This window comes from Bubalus kerabau, chromosome 2, assembly GCF_029407905.1.
Source record: "Bubalus kerabau isolate K-KA32 ecotype Philippines breed swamp buffalo chromosome 2, PCC_UOA_SB_1v2, whole genome shotgun sequence".
Lineage (NCBI taxonomy): Eukaryota > Metazoa > Chordata > Mammalia > Artiodactyla > Bovidae > Bubalus > Bubalus kerabau.
Genome location: NC_073625.1, coordinates 14,218,260 through 14,242,408, shown reverse-complemented (window position 1 = coordinate 14,242,408; position 24,149 = coordinate 14,218,260). Strand labels below are relative to the sequence as shown.

Here is a 24,149-nt window from a genome sequence, read left to right as displayed (position 1 = left end):
TATAGAATCACATGTTAGGATTGGGAGAAACACAAACTTGAAAATGATCAACATACAATCAGTTCCCCTTTGTAGCTTTCCTGACATGTGGCTTCCCAGCCAGCTCCTTTGATCAGCCCATTCTCTGATCAGCTCTGACTCTCAGAAGGTCTGCTTACAATGAACTGAATCTGTCACCGGGCACCTTCTTCCAACTGATTCTAGATTTTTTTTTTTTTTTTTTTACATTGAGAATATTTTTAAAACTCTAATTCTGCTCTCAGCTGAGACCTCCTTGGATATAGGAAGCTGAAGGTTGTGACTCCCCTGAGTGAAAGAGGCTGCTGTAAATCTCCAGTCTACGATTTATTAAGCTACTAGAGACATTATTTACTATGTTAGAAGAGAGAGAGCTTGTCCGTGTATTTTATAGACTCCATCACAATGGGCAAGCATTTTTTGCATGTGTGTTAACACAACTTTTCTCAAAAAAACAAGAGTGTTGAACAGTAATGCTGCTACTTAGCTCTGATCCTGTTTTCTTTGTTTTGTTTATAGAGTGAAAGAGAGACCATCACTTTCTTTGCACAAGAGGATAGCACTTTTCCTGCACAGACTGGCCCCAAAGCCTTCAAAATCCCCTACTCCATCAGACAGCGGATTTGTGCTACGTTTGACACCCCCAATGCCAAAGGCAAGGACTGGCAGATGTTAGCACAGAAAAACAGCATCAACAGGTAACTGGGGGCAACTGCTAAAAGAGGATTTTACTAAATGAACTTGAAAAATAGAATGGGTTGGGTATATCCACGTAGTTTCTAGGCCCTGATATCTGTATGGATTCCTCTGGCCATATTTCATGTGATGTCTGGCCAAGGTAGTGGGAGAAGAGCAAAAATATGACAAGTGTGTGTGATCTTTCCCGCCACCACACTCCACCTTTGGGGATGTCATGAGAAAGTCTTACTTTGGTCCTGATCCCATCTACAGGTTTGCTAACTGGGCCACCATAATGGGGGTTTAGACTGTGTCATCTTGGTACTGGTGAGAGATCTCAGAGTCCTGAAAAGAAACCGAGAAGCAAGTTTCTCACACCTCCTCTCCCTGCTAGGGTAACCTTAAGCATTATTTAACCCCTAATAAGAATATGCTCAGGCTTCGCTGGAGGCTCAGTAGTAAAGAATCTGCCTGCCAATGCAGGAGACCTGAGTTCAATCCCTGGGGTCAGGAAGATCCCCTGGAGACGGAAGTAGCAATCCACTCCAGTATTCTTATCTGGGAAATCCCATGGACAGAGGAGCCTAGCAGGCTGCGTCCATGGGTTGCTAAAGAGTCAGGCATGACTTAGCAACTAAGCAATAACAAAGGATATGCTCAGCCTGAAGAACTGGGTGCCTGAATATAAAAAAGGAAGTTTGAGATGATGCTTCCCAGGTCTGAAGGCAGAGGGCTTTAAAATAAGCAAAAGATTACGTAGGCCCCACCTGTGAGTCTGCTGCTTAAACCAACCATTAATCGTTACTGTGCTAATGTTGTGGTTGAGTTGAAAGTAGACTAGAGAGATTCATTAATGGACTGTCTTAGTTTGAGGAGAAAAAGCAGGGGTGAGTCTATTCAGAGCAACTCTGATGAGGAGGCAGCTTTGGGCTCAGCTTGAGGAATGGTAGGGAAAAAAGCATTGACGAATCACATATCCTGTCACCTTAGCCACGTCGCACGCCCCGGAATGAAAAGAGAACAAGTTTTTTCAGTGCCATTTGCTTTCACTTCCCTTTGTGTCCCTCCCCCACTCCACTTTGGAGACAAAGCCTTGTTTTTCTTACTGTTTGCCTTACTCTGTCATTTCCATTTTTTGTTCTTTGTTTTTACAGACATCTTACCTGCCTCTCTCTTCTCTGAAAGCCAGGTAGATGTCTGCCAAGAAAGGATAGAGGGCCACTCCCTGTTTCAAAGGGATCCAGAATCCAAGAATGAAGGGGCCAACTAGAGAGCAGTCAGAGAGGAAAATCAAGAGAAAACGGAACTGACAGAGACAGGCCCGAAAAGAACACATTCTTGAAAAGGCAGATATTGAAAACGAGAGAACACAAAAATGTATGCGTGTGCAGGAGAAAAAAAATTAGGTTGAATTTTTCCCAGCAACTTTGATAAAGGATGAGATGTGTCATGTATAACTCGTGAACACCATGACTATGACGGTTTCACTTTCTGATCAACGCGGAGACGAGAATGAAAAACTTACCCAGAGAATAGAATGTGGTCTGAAAAAAAAAAAAGAAACGAACTTTGGGCAGGGACTCAAAAGCTCTGTACAGCAATCCTGGTTCTACAGCTAATATAAGTCTGCCCCCCACATATCACTGACCTCCCCTATAATACTTTCTCTACAGATGCAATTCATAGAATTCAAACTACATTAACTGTCTAATCCATTCTGGCAATAAGAGTTTATGATTTTTAATTCACCATTTACAAGAAAATAATTGCCACAAAATATCTACATGCCCATGGATGCTGTCATTAATTTGCTAAATGAGTGTGTGCATGTCCCTGCCTTGTTCATTTTTTTCTCCACTTAAGAGTAAACACATGAGAACTACAAGGACTGCCTCCAAAGTCATCAATTTCAGACCTTGTACAGCAGGGAAAATGTATCTCAAACGGGGAGACTAACGTGGACATCCTTTTGTGTCTGGGCTGTAATGAGCAGTAACAGCTACACAGGGGCACGCTGTCCCCTCCAATGTCAAGGTCAAAACACAACAACAGTTGATGTGCCTGTTTGTTTTGGTTTGCTTCTGTCTCTCCTTGAAAACCCTTTCTCTAGGAAAGCCTAAATGTCCTTAACATCCAAAATTCAAACAACCTATTCTGGAAAGTTTCTAACATAGTTTCAAGAAAATCTCCATTTTCTGTCAGTTTTAGTAAGTGTTAGTCACTCAGTCACGTCCAGCTCTTTGCAACCCCACAGACCATATAACACACCAGGCTCCTGTCTCCATGGAATTCTCTAGGCAGGAATACTGGAGTGGGTTGCCATTTCCTTCTCCAGGGGATCTTCCCTACCCAGGGATCAAAATCAGGTCTCCTGCATTGCAGGTGGATTCTTTACCACCATCTGAGCCTCCAGGGAAGTCTGAATATATATATATATATATATATATATATATATATATATATATATATGTAAGTGTGCGTGTGTATATCTATCTATATATGTGTGTGTGTGTATATGTGTATGTGTGTATTTATACACACACATATATGCACACATGTATATATGCATGTACACACACACACACACACACATATATCTTCTCCAGCATGGGAAGTAACGTGACAGAGGTGAAGAATATTTTCAGGTGTCATTTGTTAAAACTTCTTGTTGCATAATCTGAAATCACTGATCTCACTCTCTTCAGTTCAGTTCAGTTCAGTCGCTCAGTCGTGTCTGACTCTTTGCGACCCCATGAATCACAGCACCCCAGGCCTCCCTGTCCATCACCAACTCCCGGAGTTCACTCAGACTCATGTCCATCGAGTCAGTGATGCCATCCAGCCATCTCATCCTCTGTCGTCCCCTTCTCCTGCCCCCAATCCCTCCCAGCATCAGAGTCTTTTCCAATGAGTCAACTCTTTGCATGAGGTGGCCAAAGTACTGGAGTTTCAGCTTCAGCTCATTCCATCCAAAGAAATCCCAGGGCTGATCTCCTTCAGAATGGACTGGTTGGATCTCCTTGCAGTCCAAGGGACTCTCAAGAGTCTTCTCCAACACCACAGTTCAAAAGCATCAATTCTTCGGCGCTCAGCCTTCTTCACAGTCCCAACTCTCACATCCATACATGACCACAGGAAAAACCATAGCCTTAACTAGACAGACCTTTATTGGCAAAGTAATGTCTCTGCTTTTCAATATGCTATCTAGGTTGGTCATAACTTTTCTTCCAAGGAGTAAGCGTCTTTTAATTTTATGGCTGCAGTCACCATCTGCAGTGATTTTGGAGCCCAAAAAAATAAAGTCTGACACTGTTTCCCCATCTATTTCCCATGAAGTGATGGGACCAGATGCCATGATCTTAGTTTTCTGAATGTTGAGCTTTAGGCTGTCTTTTTCACTCTCCACTTTCACCTTCATCAAGAGGCTTTTTAGTTCCTCTTCACTTTCTGCCATAAGGGTGGTGTCATCTGCATATCTGAGGTTATTGATATTTCTCCCGGCAATCCTGATTCCAGCTTGTGTTTCTTCCAGTCCAGCGTTTCTCATGATGTACTCTGCATATAAGTTAAATAAGCAGGGTGACAATATACAGCCTTGACGTACTCCTTTTCCTATTTGGAACCAGTCTGTTGTTCCATGTCCAGTACTAACTGTTGCTTCCTGACCTGCACTCTCTTAGGGTTACAAATAATAGAGTCCTTATTACATTACATAATCATCAGTTGCTAGTGTGATCATTAATGTGTGTTAAAACAGAAATCTGACATTGTCGACAGGCCAATATCATTGGGTAAGAAAGCTGTTCTGTAGCTTGAGATTTCATCAACCCTGGTGTCACAAAAGATCATCACAGAGTCACTCTTCAATTAGGGAATTCACCTACCTCTGTCTTGTGACAGCATCTTTACCTGACTCTCCCCTTCCTTTCAATTCCCAAAAGTGAAAAGCTAGTACAGGAACAGCCCTCAAACCATAAAGGAAACATTTCAAACGGAGTGGAGACAAACAGTGGCTGTTATCATGTTGCCAGTGAAAACATTCTCCTCCTTTTGGTAAATGCAAATGTCACTGATGATAATTTGCCTTTTTGTCAAACAAGTGTCTACTTAGATCTGAATAGGAAAGAAGATACATGAACTAGTAAGTTAAAGGCTTAGACTGTGAAACATGTCGGGGGGTTGCGGGGGGCGTGCTGTAAGACAGCAACACAGGTGGCCTTGCAACTTGCCTGGCATATGGATCACGATAAATAAGCCACACAGCCCAGCAAAGAATGTCATAGTTAACAGCTGCAATTACAGATTCTGTGAGCAAACTATTACTCAGAGTCCATACTTACTGCATTTTCAGAGCTGAGATTGCACTTTTATTCTACAAATCCAGCTGCAATAATTCTCCACTTAAATGCTCTTGGCCACAACTGATTGGTATGTGGGTGGGACTAATAAAGAATTGATCACATAGGAGTAGAGGGTAGGGACCTTTGCTGAGAACTAAACTAAGTAATATCAGAAACTAACTGCTTCAGCTAAAAGTACTCACCCATATTTAAGTTTCCATAGCATTTTGTGTTTTTATGATACTTTTTAAAATTACAGTTAGATATACCTAGATAATACTATCTACTTCTGGGAAAATCAAGAAATTTGCCCTGAATGAATGACACGAACTTTTTCTTTGGATAGTATGCTGTGCTGTGCTTAGTCGTTTAGTCATGTCCGACTCTTTGCAACCCCATGGACTGTAACCCACCAGGCTCCTCTGTCCATGAGGATTTTCCAGGCAAGAATACTGGAATGGGTTGCCATGCCTTTCTCCAGGGGATTCTCCCAACCCAGGAATTGAACCAGGGTCTCCTGCGTTGCAGGCAGGTTCTTTACCAGCTGAGCTACCAGGGAAACTTTTGGATAGTATACTTGACCTTAAAATCTTGCCTAATAGAATTGATATGAATAAGCATCAAAGGATTTTGAAAGTTGGTCTCAAAAGAGAATTTGGCTATTATTATGGAAGATTCCTGTCTTTCCCCTCAGTACCTGAAATTCTACTATTAGGTCATTCTTCTTTAAGACTTCATGATGATCATATTCCAGAAATCCTTGTGAAAACACAGCAGCTTGACCAAGTTGCTATGGCAACAGATGCTGGATAAAGTGCGTGAGATACAAAAGGGTGAGGAGAAGGGAAGTGGCCAGAATGGAAGAAAGGATTCCAAGATGAAATGGAGTAGATAAATTACTTTATTAATAGTTTCTCATAATAGTATCCTTCTTTGAAGTACTGCTGGAGAAACGTATTGCTCATCGATCAGCTGTGTGTTCAATTGTACTTTGGATGTTAATGTTTTTAGATGATGGTGTAGAAACTACAAGCAAATGACATTTCTCAAGCCTCGTGGCTGACCAGTGGTGCTATGATAACTTGTTTTTCCACCAGATCTTTTAACAGGACCTCTAATGAGAAGCAGAATCTTCTCACGTTGAGGTCACATCCTTTTATTCCCTCTGCCCACCCTGTTAATTGGATGCACAGGAGCAATGAAATGGCCAGAGGGCAGTGGGGAAGGACAGAGGAATGTCACAAGACAGCTTATTAATCTATCTCTGAATAACTTGAGAATTCACTAAAAGTGGAACAGGCCCAGTGCCAGCTTTCTTTGGGGTTAGTAAAGGAAGGAGGAGGAGAAAAGAAAAAGTGATTACAAAATATATACAGAATGCCTGCTTCACAGCAGACTACCAAGTATGGTCACTCAAGGACCCGTGAGACTTTATTTTCACTCTTGTGTTGGGGGATTTGCTAGGATTCCACCAAATGAAACTGTCTGGGTTTTGCAGGCTAGTGGTTAGAAAACACATCCTTAACCCTTAAATGATAAAGACAGTGCGAGGCTGCCATTTCAAAAAAAAAAAAAGCAATCTTCATAACTCTAAGGAGAATTAATACATGGGGAGATAGCATTCATGACACAGGTCCTTGGAGGCAAAATATGATAAACCTCAAATCACATTTTCTGGTTCTGGCCCAATAGACTTTTGCCGAGTCTGACTTTGAAGAGCCTTCAGTGTGAAGCCAGAGAGACCCAACACAGCTAAGTGGTGGGTGTTCAGGCTTCGTTCCAGTTAAGGCAATGATTCATGAAACTCCCTACTAATAGGAATCTGAAAACAGCCTGGGGCCAGTTTAGGCATGAACAAGCCATGAACAAACCATATATACAGTTTGTAGAAAGAAAGAAAGTGAAGTTGCTCAGTCGTGTCCAACTCTTTGCGACCCCATGGACTGTAGCCTATCAGGCTCCTCGGTCCATGGGATTTTCCAGGCAAGAGCGCTGGAGTGGATTCCCATTTCCTTCTCCAGGGGATCTTCCCGACCCAGGAATCGAACCCAGGTCTCCCGCATTGCAGGCAGATGCTTTACCGTCTGAGCCACTAGGGAAGCCCTTACAGTTTGTAAGCGGCAGGTTTTTCTCCTAAAGGCAATATGCGAGAGCAGCTGTTTCTGCCCCTCCCAGAGAACCAACAGAGAAGGCAATGGCACCCACTCCAGATTTTTCAGCGTGGAAAATCCCATGGACGGAGGAGCCTGATAGGCTGCAGTCCATGGGGTCGCTAAGAGTCAGACGCGACTGAGTGGCTTTCACTTTTCACTTTCATGCATTGGAGAAGGAAATGGCAACCCACTCCAGTGTTCTTGCCTGGAGGATCCCAGGGACGGGGGAGCCTGGTGGGCTGCCGTCTATGGGGTCGCACAGAGTAGGACACGACTGAAGCGATTTAGCCACAGCAGCAGAGAACCAAAGTTGTGCTCCCACTCTAAGGTGCAGGAGTGGTGACAGGGGCATTGTATTCCTTTTATGCAAGGGGTGAGTTTGCACTGGTCTTTGAAGGACTAAGTTTCCCTTCTTTCTTTAGTCGCTAAGTCATATCTGACTCTCTTGTAACCCCAGGGACTATGGCCCACCAGGCTCCCCTGTTCATGGGACCTTCCAGGCAATAATACTGGAGTGGGTTCCCATTCCCTTCTCCAGGGGTTCTTCCCGACCCAGGGATTGAACCCATGTCTCCTGCGTTGGCAGGTGGGTTCTGTACCACTGAGCCACCAGGGAAGCCCTTCCCTTAAGTTAATGTAATTTTCAAAAAAGATGGACATGCCCAAGCCCCTTTATAGTGGAAATAAATCTCTTCGTGGGTTCATCTCAAGCAGTAGTACAAATGCTGACAAAGTCAGAATCCCTGGATTTGACTGTCTTCATAATTGGAGAAAATGAAATTATGGGGAGGATTTTCCTAATTCATTAAAGAATCCTTTAATAAAGTACATAACTATTTCTTTTCAGTATGTGTGAAGATTTATTTAAACACATTGAGTATTTTTCAAACGGAAAAGTATCAATATTTCTCCCTTTCGCCCTTCAGGATTAGTACCGTGGTCTTTTATCTTGGAACAAATGGTGGTCTTTCTCCTCTATCCTCAGGATTCTTGAAAATATCTCAATGCTATGGAAGAGAAACTTTAAATGAGACATATTTTTCCACGCTATATCCCCAAAGAAATTTGAGATTTGCTTTTGTAGTTTTCACTGCCATTCATTGCCAAATATGAGAAATTGTCAGAGGCTTATAATGAATGAAACTGGAGAGCTGAAAACAGAGTCTACAACTGGCTTTATTCCTTTTGGCAGCTCACTGGGGGTCCTGAAGCCTCCAAGGCTTAAATCCATTTTCTAAAGAAGGAAGAATCCTTGCTAGTCCCTTTCAGGAGCCAGATAATGGAATAAGCAAAAGGAAGAACTATTAATATTAATTTTATTGCCAAATTAATTGGCCCCAAATAATTAATACACCACCCTTAGGGCACAACAGAGTGGAACTCAGCATGTTTTCAGCTGCCTTTATGTTTTCCTCTTGGGTTCCCCATACCAGCTTCCTTTCATGTGAAGGCACAGGGTGGAGGGGGACAGTGGGAAGCAGGGAGAGGCAGAGGTGACATAATGATGAGCATCTTTTGCTTATTCTTTAGGAAGTGAATCAGACTTGATTTATCCTAAAAGCTGCTCTGCTGTTTGAGTGGCCAGTGAGGATGAAGTTTGGGGATGAAAGCTTGATGAACTGACCAAATGCTTATGCTGTGTCCAATTACTGTTATTCAGTATAAATGGTTTTTCTCTTCTATTTGCATTTAAAGAACCATATGGAGGGCTGGTTTTGGTCACATAAGAGGTTTCCATTAAATGAGACAATTAGGATGATAGCAGGGATATTAATATTTTTTTTCATTATGACTATGTTTCAATTCCCTGTTTGGTACTATACCATAGGATTATGCACCATTCTTGTAATGATGTCTCCCAATTTATTATAGGCAGCTTAACTTAGTTTTCACTTTGTAAGTTGCCAAACTACTCAGAAGATATTTTTTAGAAAAAGTTGACATAGGTATAAACGGCAATGGTTTATAGACTATAAACAAATTTGTTGCCTCAGTGGTACAGGTGCGAGTGGTTCCCTGCTACTTGGAAGTGTTGAATGACACCCTAAATTCTGCATGCAAATACTGCACGTGCCTGCGATGAGGCATCTTCTGTGCGAAAAGATGTGAAGCTGCAGCTCACATGTGGTCCTCTGCTAGATTCATTCCTTCTCACAATTAGTTACAAAGAAGAGCTTACAGCTTTCAAATAGGCATATCAGCCCCCTGGTAGCAAGGCTCTGAGTCGCTAAAATAGAGGCTTTGTTATCTGAAATTCAGAATGAAAGGCAGTCCCTTATAGGTCTCACATAGTCAGATAGAACTAAGATGCTGAGACAGGCGGACTCCAGCTTTAAGCACACGTGCCTTGGGTAGCTCTTTCTGCCTGTACGTCCCCAGGGCTCACACACAGCCTCAGACCTGCGCCTCCTCCATTACTGTTATCTGATCTTTCTGCTAACTGACTGAGGATTTAGATGTTACTATTCCCTAAGATGTTTGTATTTGAATACTTCTTTCAAGTACTAAAGAAAGGGTGGTATCTTTCAATTCACACCAGACACCTAGACACTTTTCCTTTTCATAAAATGAGCCCTGGGTTGCAACAGTAAATGGAAGAATTTTATCATTAAGTCCTCAATTCTCTCCTCCTCTCTGTACCCAAAAATGGGAAGAGAAGGCACAGTAACTATTTCCAAAAATTCTCAAATCTAACCTAATTTCCAACTAACATGGTCATTAGTTTGAGGCTGTATTTTGAAAACTGAGATTGTATATTAAAATTTTGTGGTTGACCCATATACACCATTATAAGTTGGCCTGTGTCTAAGTAGTGAAATTGCTAAAGATTTGTGTTCTCAATTCTGCCCTGGCTTCCATAAAGAATGGAATTTTAATTGGGGATGAGGGACAACAGGGTAAGGAAGACTGGAAGATGAAATTAATCATAGTAATAAAATATCTCCTCAGGAGCTCAGGTGAATAGAAAGCTTGTAGAGGCAACAAAACAAAATTAAATAAACTATTACTACTTAATGAATGTACATGGATAAATCTATCTAGATGTCTTAGCATATACTTTTTACAGTTTATCTGGCTTCTTTCAGTGAGAGTTCCAAAGGAAAAGATGAGGCCATTGAATATACAGGATTTAGGACAAATGAATTGAAGACACAGTGTAATTCTAAAGTAAATTCCTAAGATTTAGAGTAGATAATCTTATCTATACAGTATGCAGGGCTTCCCTGATAGCTCACTTGGTAAAGAATCCCCCTGCAATGCAGGAGACCCTGGATTCCTGGATCAGGAAGATCCACTCAGAAGGGATAGGCTACCCAATCTAGTTGGAGAAGGCAATGGCACCCCATTCCAGTACTCTTGCCTGGAAAATCCCATGGATGGAGGAGCCTGGTAGGCTGCAGTCCGTGGGGTTGCTAAGAGTCGGATACGACTTAAGCGACTTCACTTTCACTTTTCACTCTCATGCATTGGAGAAGGAAATGGCAACCCAATCTAGTATTCTTGGGCTTCCCTTGTGGCTCAGCTGGTAAAGAATCTGCCTGCAATGCAGGGGACTTGGGTTTGATCCCTGGGTTGGAAAGATCCCCTGGAAAAGGGAAAGGCTGCCCACACCACTATTGTGGTCTGCAGAATTCCATGGACTATATAAGTCCATGGGGTCGCAAAGAGTCGGACACGAATGAACGACTTTCACTTTCACACAATATGCAGCATCTTTATGACACCACGAAAAAATAAATCTTATTTTTCAGAATTACTTTAGTCAATCAGAATTTGAAAAGCCTATGACAAAAGGTTCAGTGCATAAAAAAGTAACAATTTGAAGCACCTAAGACCAGCATAATAAACATTGACTTCTTTAAACATTTTTCAAAGAGAAAGGAAAAAATTGTTTTGTTTGGAGTCATCCACCTAAATTACAAGATGTCTGTTTTTGCCAAATGTTCCTTTTTCATTTCCAAAAAAAGGAAAACAAAGACACTCAGGAAATCAACTATTGCCATGAATTCTATTTTCTAGTATTAGCAGCATTTCCTGAATCATGTGTGCATTTATCTGCCAGTGTTCAAATGTACCAGCATTATTATGAAGAGAAATGGGTCACACAGATTGGGATCAAAATAATTTCAAAAGGGAAGTAGGAAGATAACCAAATGGATATATGGTATACCCATTTTCAAAAAAAAATAATACATTTATACACATGTAAGTGGTAAAATAGGGTTTACCTAGTGGCTCAGATGGTAAAGAATTTGCCTGCAATGCAGGAGAACTGAGTTCCATCCCTGGGTCGGGAGTATCCCCTGGAGAAGGAAATGGCAACCCACTCCAGTATTCTTGCCTGGGAAATCCCATGGACAGAGGAGCCTGGTGGACTATAATCCATGGGGTCGCGAAGAGTTGGACACAACTGAGCAACAAACACTTAAGTAGTAAAAATAATTCAGCTATCTTTGAGAAATAGTCTGCATGTCGCCAATCTTTTTGGCACCAGAGACCAGTTTCATGGAAGGTCATTTTTCCACAGACTGGGGACAGGGGGCAGGGGATGGTTTCAGGGAGTTTCAAGGGCATTACATTTATTGTGCACTTTATTTCTATTATTGCATCTTCCATCTCAGATCATTGGGCAGCAAATCTCAGAGGTTCGGGCCTCCTGGCCCATAGCAGTAGCTCTCTAGGGTCTTTTGTCTATTAATTATCCTGAGGTAGACAGGTAAGTAGAGTTTAATAGGATGTCTGTTTATCCCAAAGCTGACTGAATCATTTTTAATAAGGCTGATATGCTGCTACATGTATCTACTAAAATTAAGTGGAATTTGAGATTTGTGTGTATTGCCGAGTGTACTTGTATAAATTGAGAGCGTCAATCTGAAACATGCTTTGGGGAGCACATTTTACTTGCTACAATATGTTCAGAGATCCGTGCCAAGGGAGAGTTCTATTTCTGCCTCTTTGATCATTTAGCTTCCTGTAGCCCTGAGTGCCTAGTCTGCATCAGGGCATGTGCAGGACTTCTAAGAACCCAGTGCCTGACAAGACTCATCCTGCAGCTTTGCTGTTCTTCCTCCAGGCAGGTGTGCTTATAACACCTTCACACCGCAGCAGCATCTATGAATATTCTGAACGGTTTGTTGGGACAAGGATTAATCCCAACCTCCAAAACATATTTTTTATGCCTCTCCTAAAGTTGTGTTTTTACATTTCATGCCCAGATCATCTTCTCATGTCAAACGTCAAAGCTTCCCCAGCAGTTACCAAGGATAAAGATCTCAGAGTGGTTGGAACAGGATATGTAGCTCGGGGACCCCAGCAACTTCAACCCTCTAGGGCTTATTTTCAGCTCCAGATGAATATTCAGTTTCATCTTCTCTCAAATGGCTACTATATCTGCAAGTCTAGTTTGGTTTAAAAGACAACATGGGACGTGATCGGCACCATGACCTGAGGGCCAAATCTGGCCCCAACACCTGCTTTTCTAGCCCCAGAACTAGAATGGTTTCAGGAAAATATGCAAGAGTGATACGGTGTGACATGTGAAAACTATGACATTCAAATTTCAGTGTCTCTATAAAGTTTTAATTGGAACACAGTCACGCCCTTCACTTACACTTACACATTGTCAATAGCTACTTTCCCACTGCCGTGGCAAAGTTGAGTAGCTGTTGTAGAGACCAGATGTGGTCCCTACAGTTAAAAATATTTCCTCTCTGGGCCTTTAAAGAAATACTTTGTCATGCATGGTATAGAATAACCAGTAGCTGTGGGGTTAATAGGATCACGAGGATTCCAGTCACTCCCCCACGCCTGAGTCCATTATTCATCAGTAGCAAATACAAAATATAAACCCTCAATAATGAGAAATGTGTACTTTTTGCGGTGCTTGCCAGCATTTGTTTTCCTTTGAAATGACATTGGAGAGCATTATTTCCCCCATGTCACAAATGTGTGTCAATGGTCATTCTCATAAATTATATAAATAAAAATTATTGCACAGCCCACCTAGAATCCATTCACACCTAGTCTCTCATTTTTTGCCTCTTTTTCAGGTATTTCTCCAGTTTGTATTCTGCTTAAACACTGGGTGGGATGTGCCTGTTTATGTATAGACCTGGAGATATAGCACCTTTCCCCACAAATAGCTCCCTCCAGGTAGGAGGAAGTGGCAGAATTCAAAGCAACATTTTAAGTAAAAGGAACCAGGATCACTTCAACTACAGAAACAATATTTGCTTTGCTATTTCTATTAGTGTAGAAATAACTATACTGGATTCCAGGGCCAACTATGGGGGGATGGCAGTGGTAGGAAGAAGGAAGGAAAGAAAAGATAAAAGGAAAAGTAGAGAGAATTATTTTTTAATCTGGGCTTCTCCCTCTCTCAAACTAAGATTAAGATGTACTGGAAAATATCTGTTATACCCTGATATTTGTGCTATTTGGCAATCAACTAGCTTTAAGTAGTCTCTTAAGACTTTTGAACAAAATAGAACTTTATTCACTCAAAATTACTGTGCATGCATTGCTTATAAATGATAATGTGCCCTTAAAAACTTGTCTTCTCTTCCAACTGCTCTTGGCTATAGGAGTCTACTTTGTGATTACACGCTGAGTCTGATGATGGAAAGTCATACCATCTTCAAGATAGGCAAATCTTGGTTGACTTTGGGAAATCTTTTCAATTCATCAGAATTTTACCGTGACATTTCTATCCCTGCTGTAAAAGTACCTCTGAAAACCTGTGACCTTCAATTCTGTGTGGTCTCAGTCTTCATCATAGCAAAGTTATCATCCAAAAGGTTATCATTTGTTTTCACTGAAAATCTCACATCATCTGAAGCAAGCTCCAAGCAATCAATTACTCAGTCGATAGATACTGAATAAATACCTGTCACAGTATTACGATAAGTGTTGTTGCAGAATCAGAAAACGATTAGCTATGGCCCTTCCAAGTGTCTGCAATCACACTGAGAAGGCAGAGCTCACAAACATGGAATATATACATATGCATAGAAAGTGAAAGTGAAGTCGCTCAGTCGTGTCCGACTCTTTGAGAACCCATGGACTATAGCCTACCAGGCTTCTCCGTCCACGGGATTCTCCAGGCAAGAATACTGGAGTGGGTTACCATTTCCTTCTCCAGGGGATCTTCCCGACCCAGGGATCGAACCCGGGTCTCCAGCATTGGAGGCAGACGCTTTAACCTCTGAGCCACCAGGGGATTCTCCATACATATGTATATATATACATATATATATGAATTTTACTCACATGAAAATGTAAGCAGAAGCATAAAGAGAAAAAATAATAAATCACTTTGAGCAAAGAGATGAGAATTGTCTATAAGATGTTACTGAAAAACCTGAATGAACCTTCTGGCCAACCCAGCACAATCCGGGCCTTGTAGGAGTGTAGGATCTTCAAAACAGAGGGGAAAGAGGGAAAGTGGGCATTTCCTAGCAACAGAATTCACTGGATGAAGGCAAGGAGAAAAGCATTACCTCTGTCAGCGTTAATGGCTCAAAGGAAAAGAGAACATGGAGGGAAAATACACATAGCCATAGCTAGGATGAGGCCAGACCAAGGCAGGCAGTGAAAGCAGGTAGATACCTGATGACTGAAGAAACAAAATGCAGGAGATATTAGAGAGTTTGGGGCTATAACGAGCTGGAAGGCGCTTGCTTGATTCAACTGTAAAAACAATAGAGCATAAATAATGAAGCTGCTGAGTTTGTCAGAAGGAAAGAGAAGACTCAAAAATAAATGTCCTAGTGTGAGAGATTAGAAGAATAGCAGTAGTTACTGGGATTTTTTTTTTTTGCTTTTTTGATTGCTTTTTTAATTGGTAAAATATTTGTTATTAGAATGGGGGCCAGTGGGAGGCATGGAGATTATACTGATTCCTGATGCACTGAGTCTGAGGAGGAAGATGGATCTCTAATTGGAGCAGTCCCTCGGTCATTTAAAAAGTCTGTCACTGGGTCACATTAACTTAGAAGACAGGAGGTGCCGATTTAGACACTGTCCACTTGGAGTTGATAACTAGTCCATTTGGTATATGAGCCCAAGAAATCACAGATAAAATCTTGACAGCCCTTATGTTCACCGTGGGAGGCATAAAGAAGTGTCAGATATTTTGAAAAAAAAAAAAAAAATAGGAGTTACATCATCACATAAGCTAGTGGAATAGAGCTTTTTAAGAGGGTGTTCAGAAGACAAACACACATACACACACACACAACTCAAGGAAGGTGAGGACTAAGAAGACACTTACAGGATAAGAAGTTCATTGGAAACCCTCCAAAAGCACAGTTTCAGTTGAATGATCTGATACAAACTAGACCATCCCCAGGTCCACTTTAATGGAGCTCTGTAGTCCTATCAAAATAATAGCTATTACAGTTCATTTCTAATTCCCTTATAACTATCGTATGTGTTCCTTTATTTCTGTTTGTCTTGTCATTTTGTTTCTTCAACTCTGTCTAGGAATTTATCTTATTTTGCTACACAAAGTAGCCCGTCTGCTGTCATTTTGAACCTGTGGGAAGCTCGTCATCAGCACGATGGTGACCTTGACTCCCTGGCCTGTGCCCTTGAAGAGATTGGGAGGACACACACGAAACTCTCGAACATTACGGAATCCCAGCTCGATGAAGCCGACTTCACCTACAGCAGGCAAAACGGACTCTAGTCCTCTTCCTCTCCTGAGAGAGTGACGGCCAGCTTTGGGACATTTGCTTTCAATGGGAAAGAAAGAGGCAGCTTTCTGCCCAGTGGCATTGGGGAGTTCAGCCTTCATTTATAATCAGTCAACATCCCTGATTGAAGACACTGAATTTGATATAGGTAAAATATATTGGTAGGGAAAGTATTAGCTCTCTTAAACATAAGACGGTTCTACAGTCTCCTCTGAATCCATACTTGGGTTCACGCTTGAGGGACTGCTCAGATTTGGAGTGATAAGGATAAAGTGAGGGCTTATCTAGTAGAAGTAACTTGGGGAAAGATGAGCTGTAGCAAAGCTGGGAAGACAGAGATTAAATCAGTGCATGTTTTGAAAGAGATTATTAATGACGTGCCCCCAAAGGACTGGCTGATGCTGGTACCAGACCATCAAGAGTTTTCTAACCAACTGGCATGGGAGATGTTGGCAATCAGTGTAAACTGGCTTTTAGAAGTGAGACAGGGTTGCCAACTCATTTGTAGACTTCAACGGTGTCAAGAAGGGCATTTAGAATTTCAAATCTGAGTACACCACACCAGCACCAATTCCCTATCTATCCCAGCCACTTAATAGGTCGAGAGGTAAGAGACCATACACTCGTCTTGTAGCATACCTACCCCACCTTCATTTTCTCCAAGGACAAATCTATCCACATTCTTTCTTCCCCTTACACTAGGGGAGAAGTTTCAAGGAACATAGACTTTTCAGTATGGGAATTTATTTTATCTAGCTTAACAGAACCATCTCTAATTCTCAGCTAAGCCACTCAAGTTGCAAAAGCTATTAGAACACAGCTTACACACAGATTTAGAGACAAGAGAGGTCAAATCAGATCCAAGGAAACATGAATTGCAGATGCCACAGGCCTCAAGCTGGCATTCCAGGGTCAGGCACTGATTCAGTTCCCCAGCATGGTGGTTATGAAGGGATGAGGGGTTTCATGGTCCTTTACAATCCAGTTCTTGAATTTTCCAGCCTTTTGGTATTGTGTTCATACAAAATCTCTCCATAGAGGCTATAGGTCATCCTCGTCTTGCCTGTTAAGAAATTAGCAAAAGGTCTTTGCTCTAAATGTTATCCAACTACATAGACACGAGGAATACTTCTACCACAACGTCTCAGAAACTACACACGTTCAGAGAGCCTTCACGCTCCAATAATTCAACCTCCTTCAGTATGTTTTCTTTAAGGACCATTAACATAGTACACTATGTTTTAAATGAAAGGCAACAATATTGTGGAGAATTGAAATCTACAGATAACACATGACCCCCATCTTAACACTTCACTCCATCTTTTATCCTGTTTAATTATTTTTGACGAAATGTCCTGGTAGACTAAAGATGAACAGATTTGCTCCTGCTCATCTCTTGGTTGATGTTTTAATTAGCTGTCCAGAATCAGGACAATCAAAGTCAAGGACCTAGATTAACCCCAGGTTGAACAGCTACTTAGAGGTTGACTCCATTAGAATAAAAATAGTCAGGGAATGGGGGAGATGGGAAATACTTGGCAGTAGAGATGCAGTCAATTTTTTAAACAACATAGATCCCGATATGTTTAAAAAAATGAATCTCCACCTAAGTGACAAACGACCTTAAAAAAAAGTAAGTTGAATTTACAATATCCTGGGTAAGGCTTTGAAGAACTCTTTAATGTCTTGGCCATTTTCTCTAATGAATGTGTGGTACAAAGGTCCCCTGTATTTGATAGAAGGCTTTGCTACATGAAATTCAAAAGCATCTTGCTTTTCTCAGGAACCAAAGGTATATTATATAGAACAAGTCCTCTTAGAGCTTTTTAGCATATTTTTCAAAATACCATCTCCATCAGGAAAACACCTTTTTGCTAGTGTACTCCAGTTGTTTATTCCTTCTAGGGAGCAAAACAGAGAAAGTGCAAAAGTGTAAATCATTCGCTACCCCTGATATGATTTGAGATAGAAGTGGAAATTGATGGTCAGTCTCCCACAATCAACCTGAGGGTTGATTGGCATGGGTGGTATATGGAAAGAATCTGCACTGAACTGCTGAATACAAACTTAAAGAAACACAGTGTAGAACTTATATTGTTATCTGTCTTGGATGATTTTTGTTTTAAATATCCTACCCATTTTTCCTCTTCTCTTCTAATTGGCCTTTTAATTGTTTCATCTAGTCTGTAAATCCACACAGATCTTTTTTAGATTTTTGATACATTTTTTATATTTTAAAACAGATGGAAAATGTCAATGTTTTCCCTAGAATCTATCTAGATTGTTTTAAGAATTTATTATCAATCCCTGACTGTCTAGAATTTCCTCCCTTTTTTCTTTTTTTTTTTTTTTTTGGCCTGATTTTTATAAATAAATGTGATAAAGGAAGCAAAAATACATAATTCACCTCAAATTTCAGCCCAAAGTTCAAATCCACCTTTCAATCTATTTTGTTTCCTCTTTACATTTCTCATTTCTTCCAGGATCCCATGTAGGATTTCTACAGGGTTTCTACAGTAGGAGATTATGTGTCAGGTCAGGATTGTACAGTATTTTATAACAGAATTCCAAAGAGAACCCATGTTGTTGAGATTTCCAGACCAAGATGTGTTTGTGTGTGGCAGAAGAGTATGAAACTGCACATCAGATAGACGTAGCTGGTACTTGAACTTGTGGTTATTCACTGCAACCTAAACCCTGGTTTGATTTTAATACTTTCCTATCATCTTGCCTTTCTTGAAAGGGATTCACTCAGTCTAAGCACTTACACTCAAAGTCTTATTGTCCTAGAGCAAAATGAGACAATAAATTAAAGGTGATCTTTCATACTTGGTAGGCAACTTAAAATTTTTACAGGATAGCCCACTTAATGCCAAATCTTTCAGTGCTCAAATGCATCTAAGTCTAATAGTCCAGCCTCAAACATGACTTAAAAGGAGCCACCAAAACGCTGCATTTCCCAGCTTCACCAGACTGCAGCCCCATAAAGGTAATTTACAGTTTTTAGGGCATTGCTTGTGCAGCTTTCCAGGCTTACATTAAAAATCCTTTAAGCCAAAAGGAAGCTCACTCTATGGATTTAAATGCAAACTTCATTTACCGGTGCAGGAAGTCTCATAAAACTCAGATGTACTCCCACAAAAATTTTATTGGCCTTTTTGTAAGAGATGAATAGGAATTGACAGTTCTCTTTAAAGAGGGGGAACTTCTCTTTTCTGTTATTTTTATTTCCAACTGCAGGTGTTCTCCTTTGCCACAGTCCCTGTTATTTTCAGTTGACTTTGAGAGAAGTTATGAAGTCAAATCACTAAACAGGGTTCTCTTTGGATTACAAGTTCTGGATGTATTATAACAGTCTCCCTTGATAGAAATTCTCAACATCGGGATTGATAAGAGAATGTTAAAAAGAATAGAACTGGTTGAAGATGGTATTGTCCACTTTGCAAACATCTGACCAATCTACCTGTGAATTTCAAACTGTTACAGAATCTTTTGATATGATTTGGGTTTTCTTTTCTTGCCATCTTCCCTTCGATTTCTTAATCCCCCTGTAAAGGTGTTGAGTCAGATGTGTTAAAGGTGAAGTTCTCTCAGAGGGTCTTTGTTCCAGATCCGTGAAGGTCACAGGAACTGTGGAGGAGCTGAGAAATGGCTTTTATGGCCCACGGTGTGGCCCGTTTTCATTAATTTTCCTCATGAAACATTGCAGAGTTCTGAATCCTTGGTAACTCCCATTGACTGGACCAGAGGTGACATCCACAGCAAATGGGAGAACACCATATTGTCCTACAGATAGTGACACATTCTATGATCCCTTTGGTGTTAGTTGCCACAGTGCTGTAATTACAAAAATTGATGCTTTAGCCAAACGCTGAATGGCCACTGTTTCTGCCGTTTCCACTGTTTTGTCTGCATAGAACTTTCCTGAACTACAAGCAAAAATGTGTTTTGTCAAATGTCACAAAGTGAAAATGTTACTAATCTTAGGTGTGTTGCATATTTTGTGTTTTTACTTTCCTAACTTCTTTCAAAAGCTGCAGTTATAAAGCTGTTTGGCTGTGTTGACAGCATGTGGTGTTTTTGCAAAAGCAGTTCTAGGAGAGCCAGTGTCTACCATGGACTCATCACATCCCCGACTCCAGGCTTGTCGACAAAACCGAGATGGCAATTCACGTGCTGTTATTTTTTTTCAAGAAAGAAAAGGGGATGGAAATCAGACCTGGCTGTTAGTCACTAGTGTGTAGTACTGTGATCTGAAGTAGGAAATTTAACTCACATAGAATAATTGTGGTTTTTGAAGCAGCTACTTTGATTTTTCCTTTTGCTGTGAAGATCATGGATTTGGAATGTCCTCATGAGGTGGGCCTAAGACAGTAACACCAAATTCCATGTCTTGGAACCCACCCTCCATCTGAACCCAAAGATTAAAAAGGCAGTAAGCTTCATGTTTAGGCCAGAGATGCAAAAGTTCCTCCCCCTCAATCCCTAATATTGAGTTTGGCAAGGGGTATTTTTTTTTTTCCAAAAAGTTAAATGAGAAACTAAATTTGGTAATGTAGTTCTTTGCATGAATGGAAATGTGTGTTAAATCATTTTACAAAAGGCATGATAATAATGAAAATGTCCTTTGGCTTCAAACTGTGCTTACCTGCCGAAAGTATTTCCCTATCTGAAGCATTATTTACATCCAAATTCCTAAATTGGACAAATTATATAATCCCATTACAATTGGATATAGAGAGTAGGTAGAAACATGACTGCAGTTCTGTTGAATCATGAAAAGGAAAGGTGATATTTGAGAATTTGTGGACAGAATATCATGCCTTCTGACCCCATTACTGAAACAGATATTATAACCAGAAATAGATCTAATAATTCTAGTATTCCTCCATTAGCAGCTCTGATGATACTTAAGGGGAAGTCACCTCTTACCAGGAGACTTCCATTTAAGCCTCATCAGAAGGTGACTAAAATATTTCAATCAGAAACACCTTCCAAGGCCTGTCCTAAATTATGCTGACCGCTCTCATTCAAAACTTCTCTGTAAGAAGGTGGGACACGCTCCATCTGTGGAAATTTTCCAGTCAGGAAAACAGTTTCCTCCTTTTCTAAACTGGAATAAAGGCCAACTTAACATTTCCCATTCTTCAGAACTGTATCTGATGGGTGCATGCAATCCAGTAAGTCTCAACCTAGAAATATTGCAAACATAAGCAGTTAAGAGGAAAACTGGATAATTCTTCCTGACTCAAACTAAAAAAAAAAAACAAAAAGAAAAAAAGATATATATAAGTAATGGTTTACCTCCACTTCTTTATGGAAGAATTTTTAAAACAGATTTCCTTTTGTTCTGTTTATTTTGGGAAAGTGTGTGTGCGCATATGTGTGTGTGTCGGGGTGGGGAGGGTGGTTCTTTCAAATGACTCATATCTCAAACCCATTCCACTCTCAACATTCATTTGATGTGTTCAAAGCCGGAAAAAAAAAAAAAAAAGCAGAACTGAATACTCAATTTGACATGAAGCTGAAGGAGTGAACAAGCCAGAGGAGCGAGTTTGAATAAAGCATGGCCTTGGCTTCATACCACCCTTTTTGTGCCTTGTATTATCAGTGTAAATTCTGAATGTTGTACAGTAAATCCTTGGATGGACTTCTTAGAAAAGGCTGCACTGGCTTCTTTTTCAGCACATGTACATATCTATAAATATATATACATATATATTTGGTAATGCCAAACAGCTGTGTTATATTCTATCGAACAAAAATGGACGGTTTGGATGTTTTATGTAGAGTTTGCAAAAAAAAAAAATTGGATGGTTACAGACTTTTCAAGATAAATGTACAGACATAAATTCCTGCATATCAGTTATTTATGAATAAAGAGTCTTTTATTGACATTTTAGGATACTCCATGAGTGGAACTTTGAACTCTCAATGAGAATCCCTTCTACACACTTCCTGACACATCCATGCTGGGGCTGGAATGCCTTCCATATCAAGGACAATTTTCAGTATATTGAACCTAATTAATATGTTGAACCTAATGTCTCCTGTCCTCAAGAAGAAGATAAAATGAGGCACATGGAAGCAAAGATGAGATGATCATTTTTTTTGAGATGATCTCCTAAATATTTCTAGACCACTTTAAAACACACACACACACACACACACACATCACCACCCTTGGGATTATAGTTTTATACAGTCTTAAGATACCTGCCACACCCTAACTGGGATACCATTTCCATTATTCCTCAAAAGGCTTGCATTATTTTTACAGACACTCTAGAAAATGTTCTGCCGCTCCATGGGAAAACGTTAAGAACATAAGTAATGTTGTACACTTCAAATACATCTTGACTGACTGAATCTGTTTTGAATGGTTTTTAACACATTGTTGACCAGGGGATTTTTGCAGAAACTAAGGCCTGTGGCTGGCGATTTGTTATGTATGTGAATATTGAAATATCTCCAGTCAATAATGTTCAGGTAACAAAAGATGTATGATTATGCCTCTGGTCAATAAGCTGTTAAAATGCTGAAAGTGCCCAAGAATTTAACAACTGGTTGGAGCCATTTTCAACAGTACAATTTACTAGAAGATGGTTTCCAATCTACTTCAATGAGTTGGTTGTCAATGAAAAGGCCAAAAATTGGCTTAAACCAGTGCTTTCTAAAACTTGGTTTTTTAAACCATTTCACAGATAACAGGTTTTGTCCCAAAATTAAGTTGGAAATTTATAGAATAAAATGTTCTCTAGATTTCTGAAAATCTTTATGTGTACAATGGATCTAGTGTCTATGACAGAGCTCTGAGAGGAGTCTAGGTAACATTTCCTCAACTTTTGGGGTTCTTATGGGTCTGATAGGAATGGGTGTGAATATTCACCAAGTGGCTGTGAGTTGTTTCAGCTATCCTTTTTGACCACTTTAAGGTAGACAGCACTTTAAAGCTAATTAAAATGTTTTTAAGTTACTGGTGGAATGATAATTGATTCTAATTAACTTAATCTAGGTAAATTAGTATGATTAGGTACTAATTGTTTCAGCTGTTCCTAATTGCTCAGTTGTTTCGGTTGTGTCCGACTCTCTGTGACCCCAAGCACAATAGACCACCAGGCTCCTCTGTCCATGGGATTTTCCCAGCAGGAATACTGGAGTGTGTTGCTATGCCCTCCTCCACAGGATCCCTGACCCAGGGATCGAACCCATACCTCCCTCATCTCCTGCATTGCAGGCAGAATTTGTTTACTGCTGAGCCACCAGGGAAGCCCATGATTAGGTAGAACCACCAACAATTTCAGAATTATTTGAAATCATTACAGCAAATAAATCCAGCTTGACTTTGTCAGAACAAATTTTAACTAGATAAAGGCTGTGTGGACTGACACAAAGGTCCATACCATATATAACTAGCTCGTTCTGATGGGAACTTAATAGATCAATTTGAACTGTTATAAAGAATTGTTAAAAAATTATTTTGAATAGTTTCATAAAATTTTAAACTCTTCAAAATAATTTTTTTAATGTATTGTCTAGTTAAGAACCAATTCTGAGTGGATTAAGCTACTTTGGGCTAATCTAGGTATGTTCTAACATTTGTTAGAATTTCAAACTTATTCTGATAGGGATTGCTCATTCATTTAAAAGACTTATTTAGCATTTACTCAATAATAACAGTCGGGGTTCAAATTCTCCCTTTACCATTTAACACTGATAATTTAGCATTGATTTAGCCTGGAGAATTTAATGGACAGAGAAGCCTGGCAGGCCACAGTCCATGGGAATGCAAAGAGTCAGACAAGACTGAGTGACAATCACTCACTCACTCACTCACGCAAGATACTTAATGGGCTTCCCCAGTGGCTTAGAGTTAAGGAATCTGCCTGCAATGCAGGAGCCACAGTTTCAATCCCTGGCTCAGAAAGAGCCCTTGGAGGAGGGCACAGAAATTCACCCCAGTCTTCTTGCCTGAAGAATCCCATGGAGAGAGGAGCTTGGTGGCCTATAGTCCATAGAGTGGCAAAGAATCAAACACAACTGAAGTGAGTTAGCACACATACACACAAGACACTTCATATTTCTACTTTATTTCTAATACAGGGGTGATCATAGAAATTTAGAGTCTTTCCAGTGTCTGAAGATTAAATGAAAAAAAAAAGAAAAATACAGGTAAAGCCCTTAGCACAATACATACTACTTAGTAAGCAACAGTGAGTGTTAGCTTTTGTCTTACTTTAGAGAGGCCGTATGCAGAGCAGCCA

At 40.4% G+C, this 24,149-nt stretch overlaps 1 protein-coding gene and 1 long non-coding RNA gene across 8 annotated transcripts in view; one reads left to right on the top strand and one right to left on the bottom strand.

Moving 5' to 3' along the window:
• Nucleotides 1–16,468, top strand: part of UNC5D (unc-5 netrin receptor D) — a 366,024-nt gene extending 349,556 nt beyond the window's left edge. For 3 of the 4 annotated variants that reach the window (XM_055567106.1, XM_055567109.1, XM_055567105.1), the window contains 2 exons: nucleotides 538–716; nucleotides 15,674–16,468. In XM_055567106.1, coding sequence (XP_055423081.1) covers nucleotides 538–716; nucleotides 15,674–15,878 — 384 coding nt within the window. In that variant the 3' untranslated portion in view covers nucleotides 15,879–16,468. Of the gene's footprint in view, nucleotides 1–537; nucleotides 717–1,850; nucleotides 2,270–15,673 lie in introns of those variants that run through there. The other variant, XM_055567108.1, reaches the window with a different exon arrangement.
• Nucleotides 1–24,149, bottom strand: part of LOC129643036 (uncharacterized) — a 51,964-nt gene that overhangs the window by 1,236 nt on the left and 26,579 nt on the right. The window contains exon 3 of one of the 4 annotated variants that reach the window (XR_008710023.1): nucleotides 16,610–16,948. The exons of 1 other annotated variant lie outside the window; for it this stretch is intronic. This is a non-coding gene — a long non-coding RNA (uncharacterized LOC129643036). Of the gene's footprint in view, nucleotides 1–16,609; nucleotides 16,949–18,915; nucleotides 19,723–20,046; nucleotides 20,062–24,149 lie in introns of those variants that run through there. 2 more of the 4 variants (XR_008710024.1, XR_008710026.1) reach the window with 2 other exon arrangements.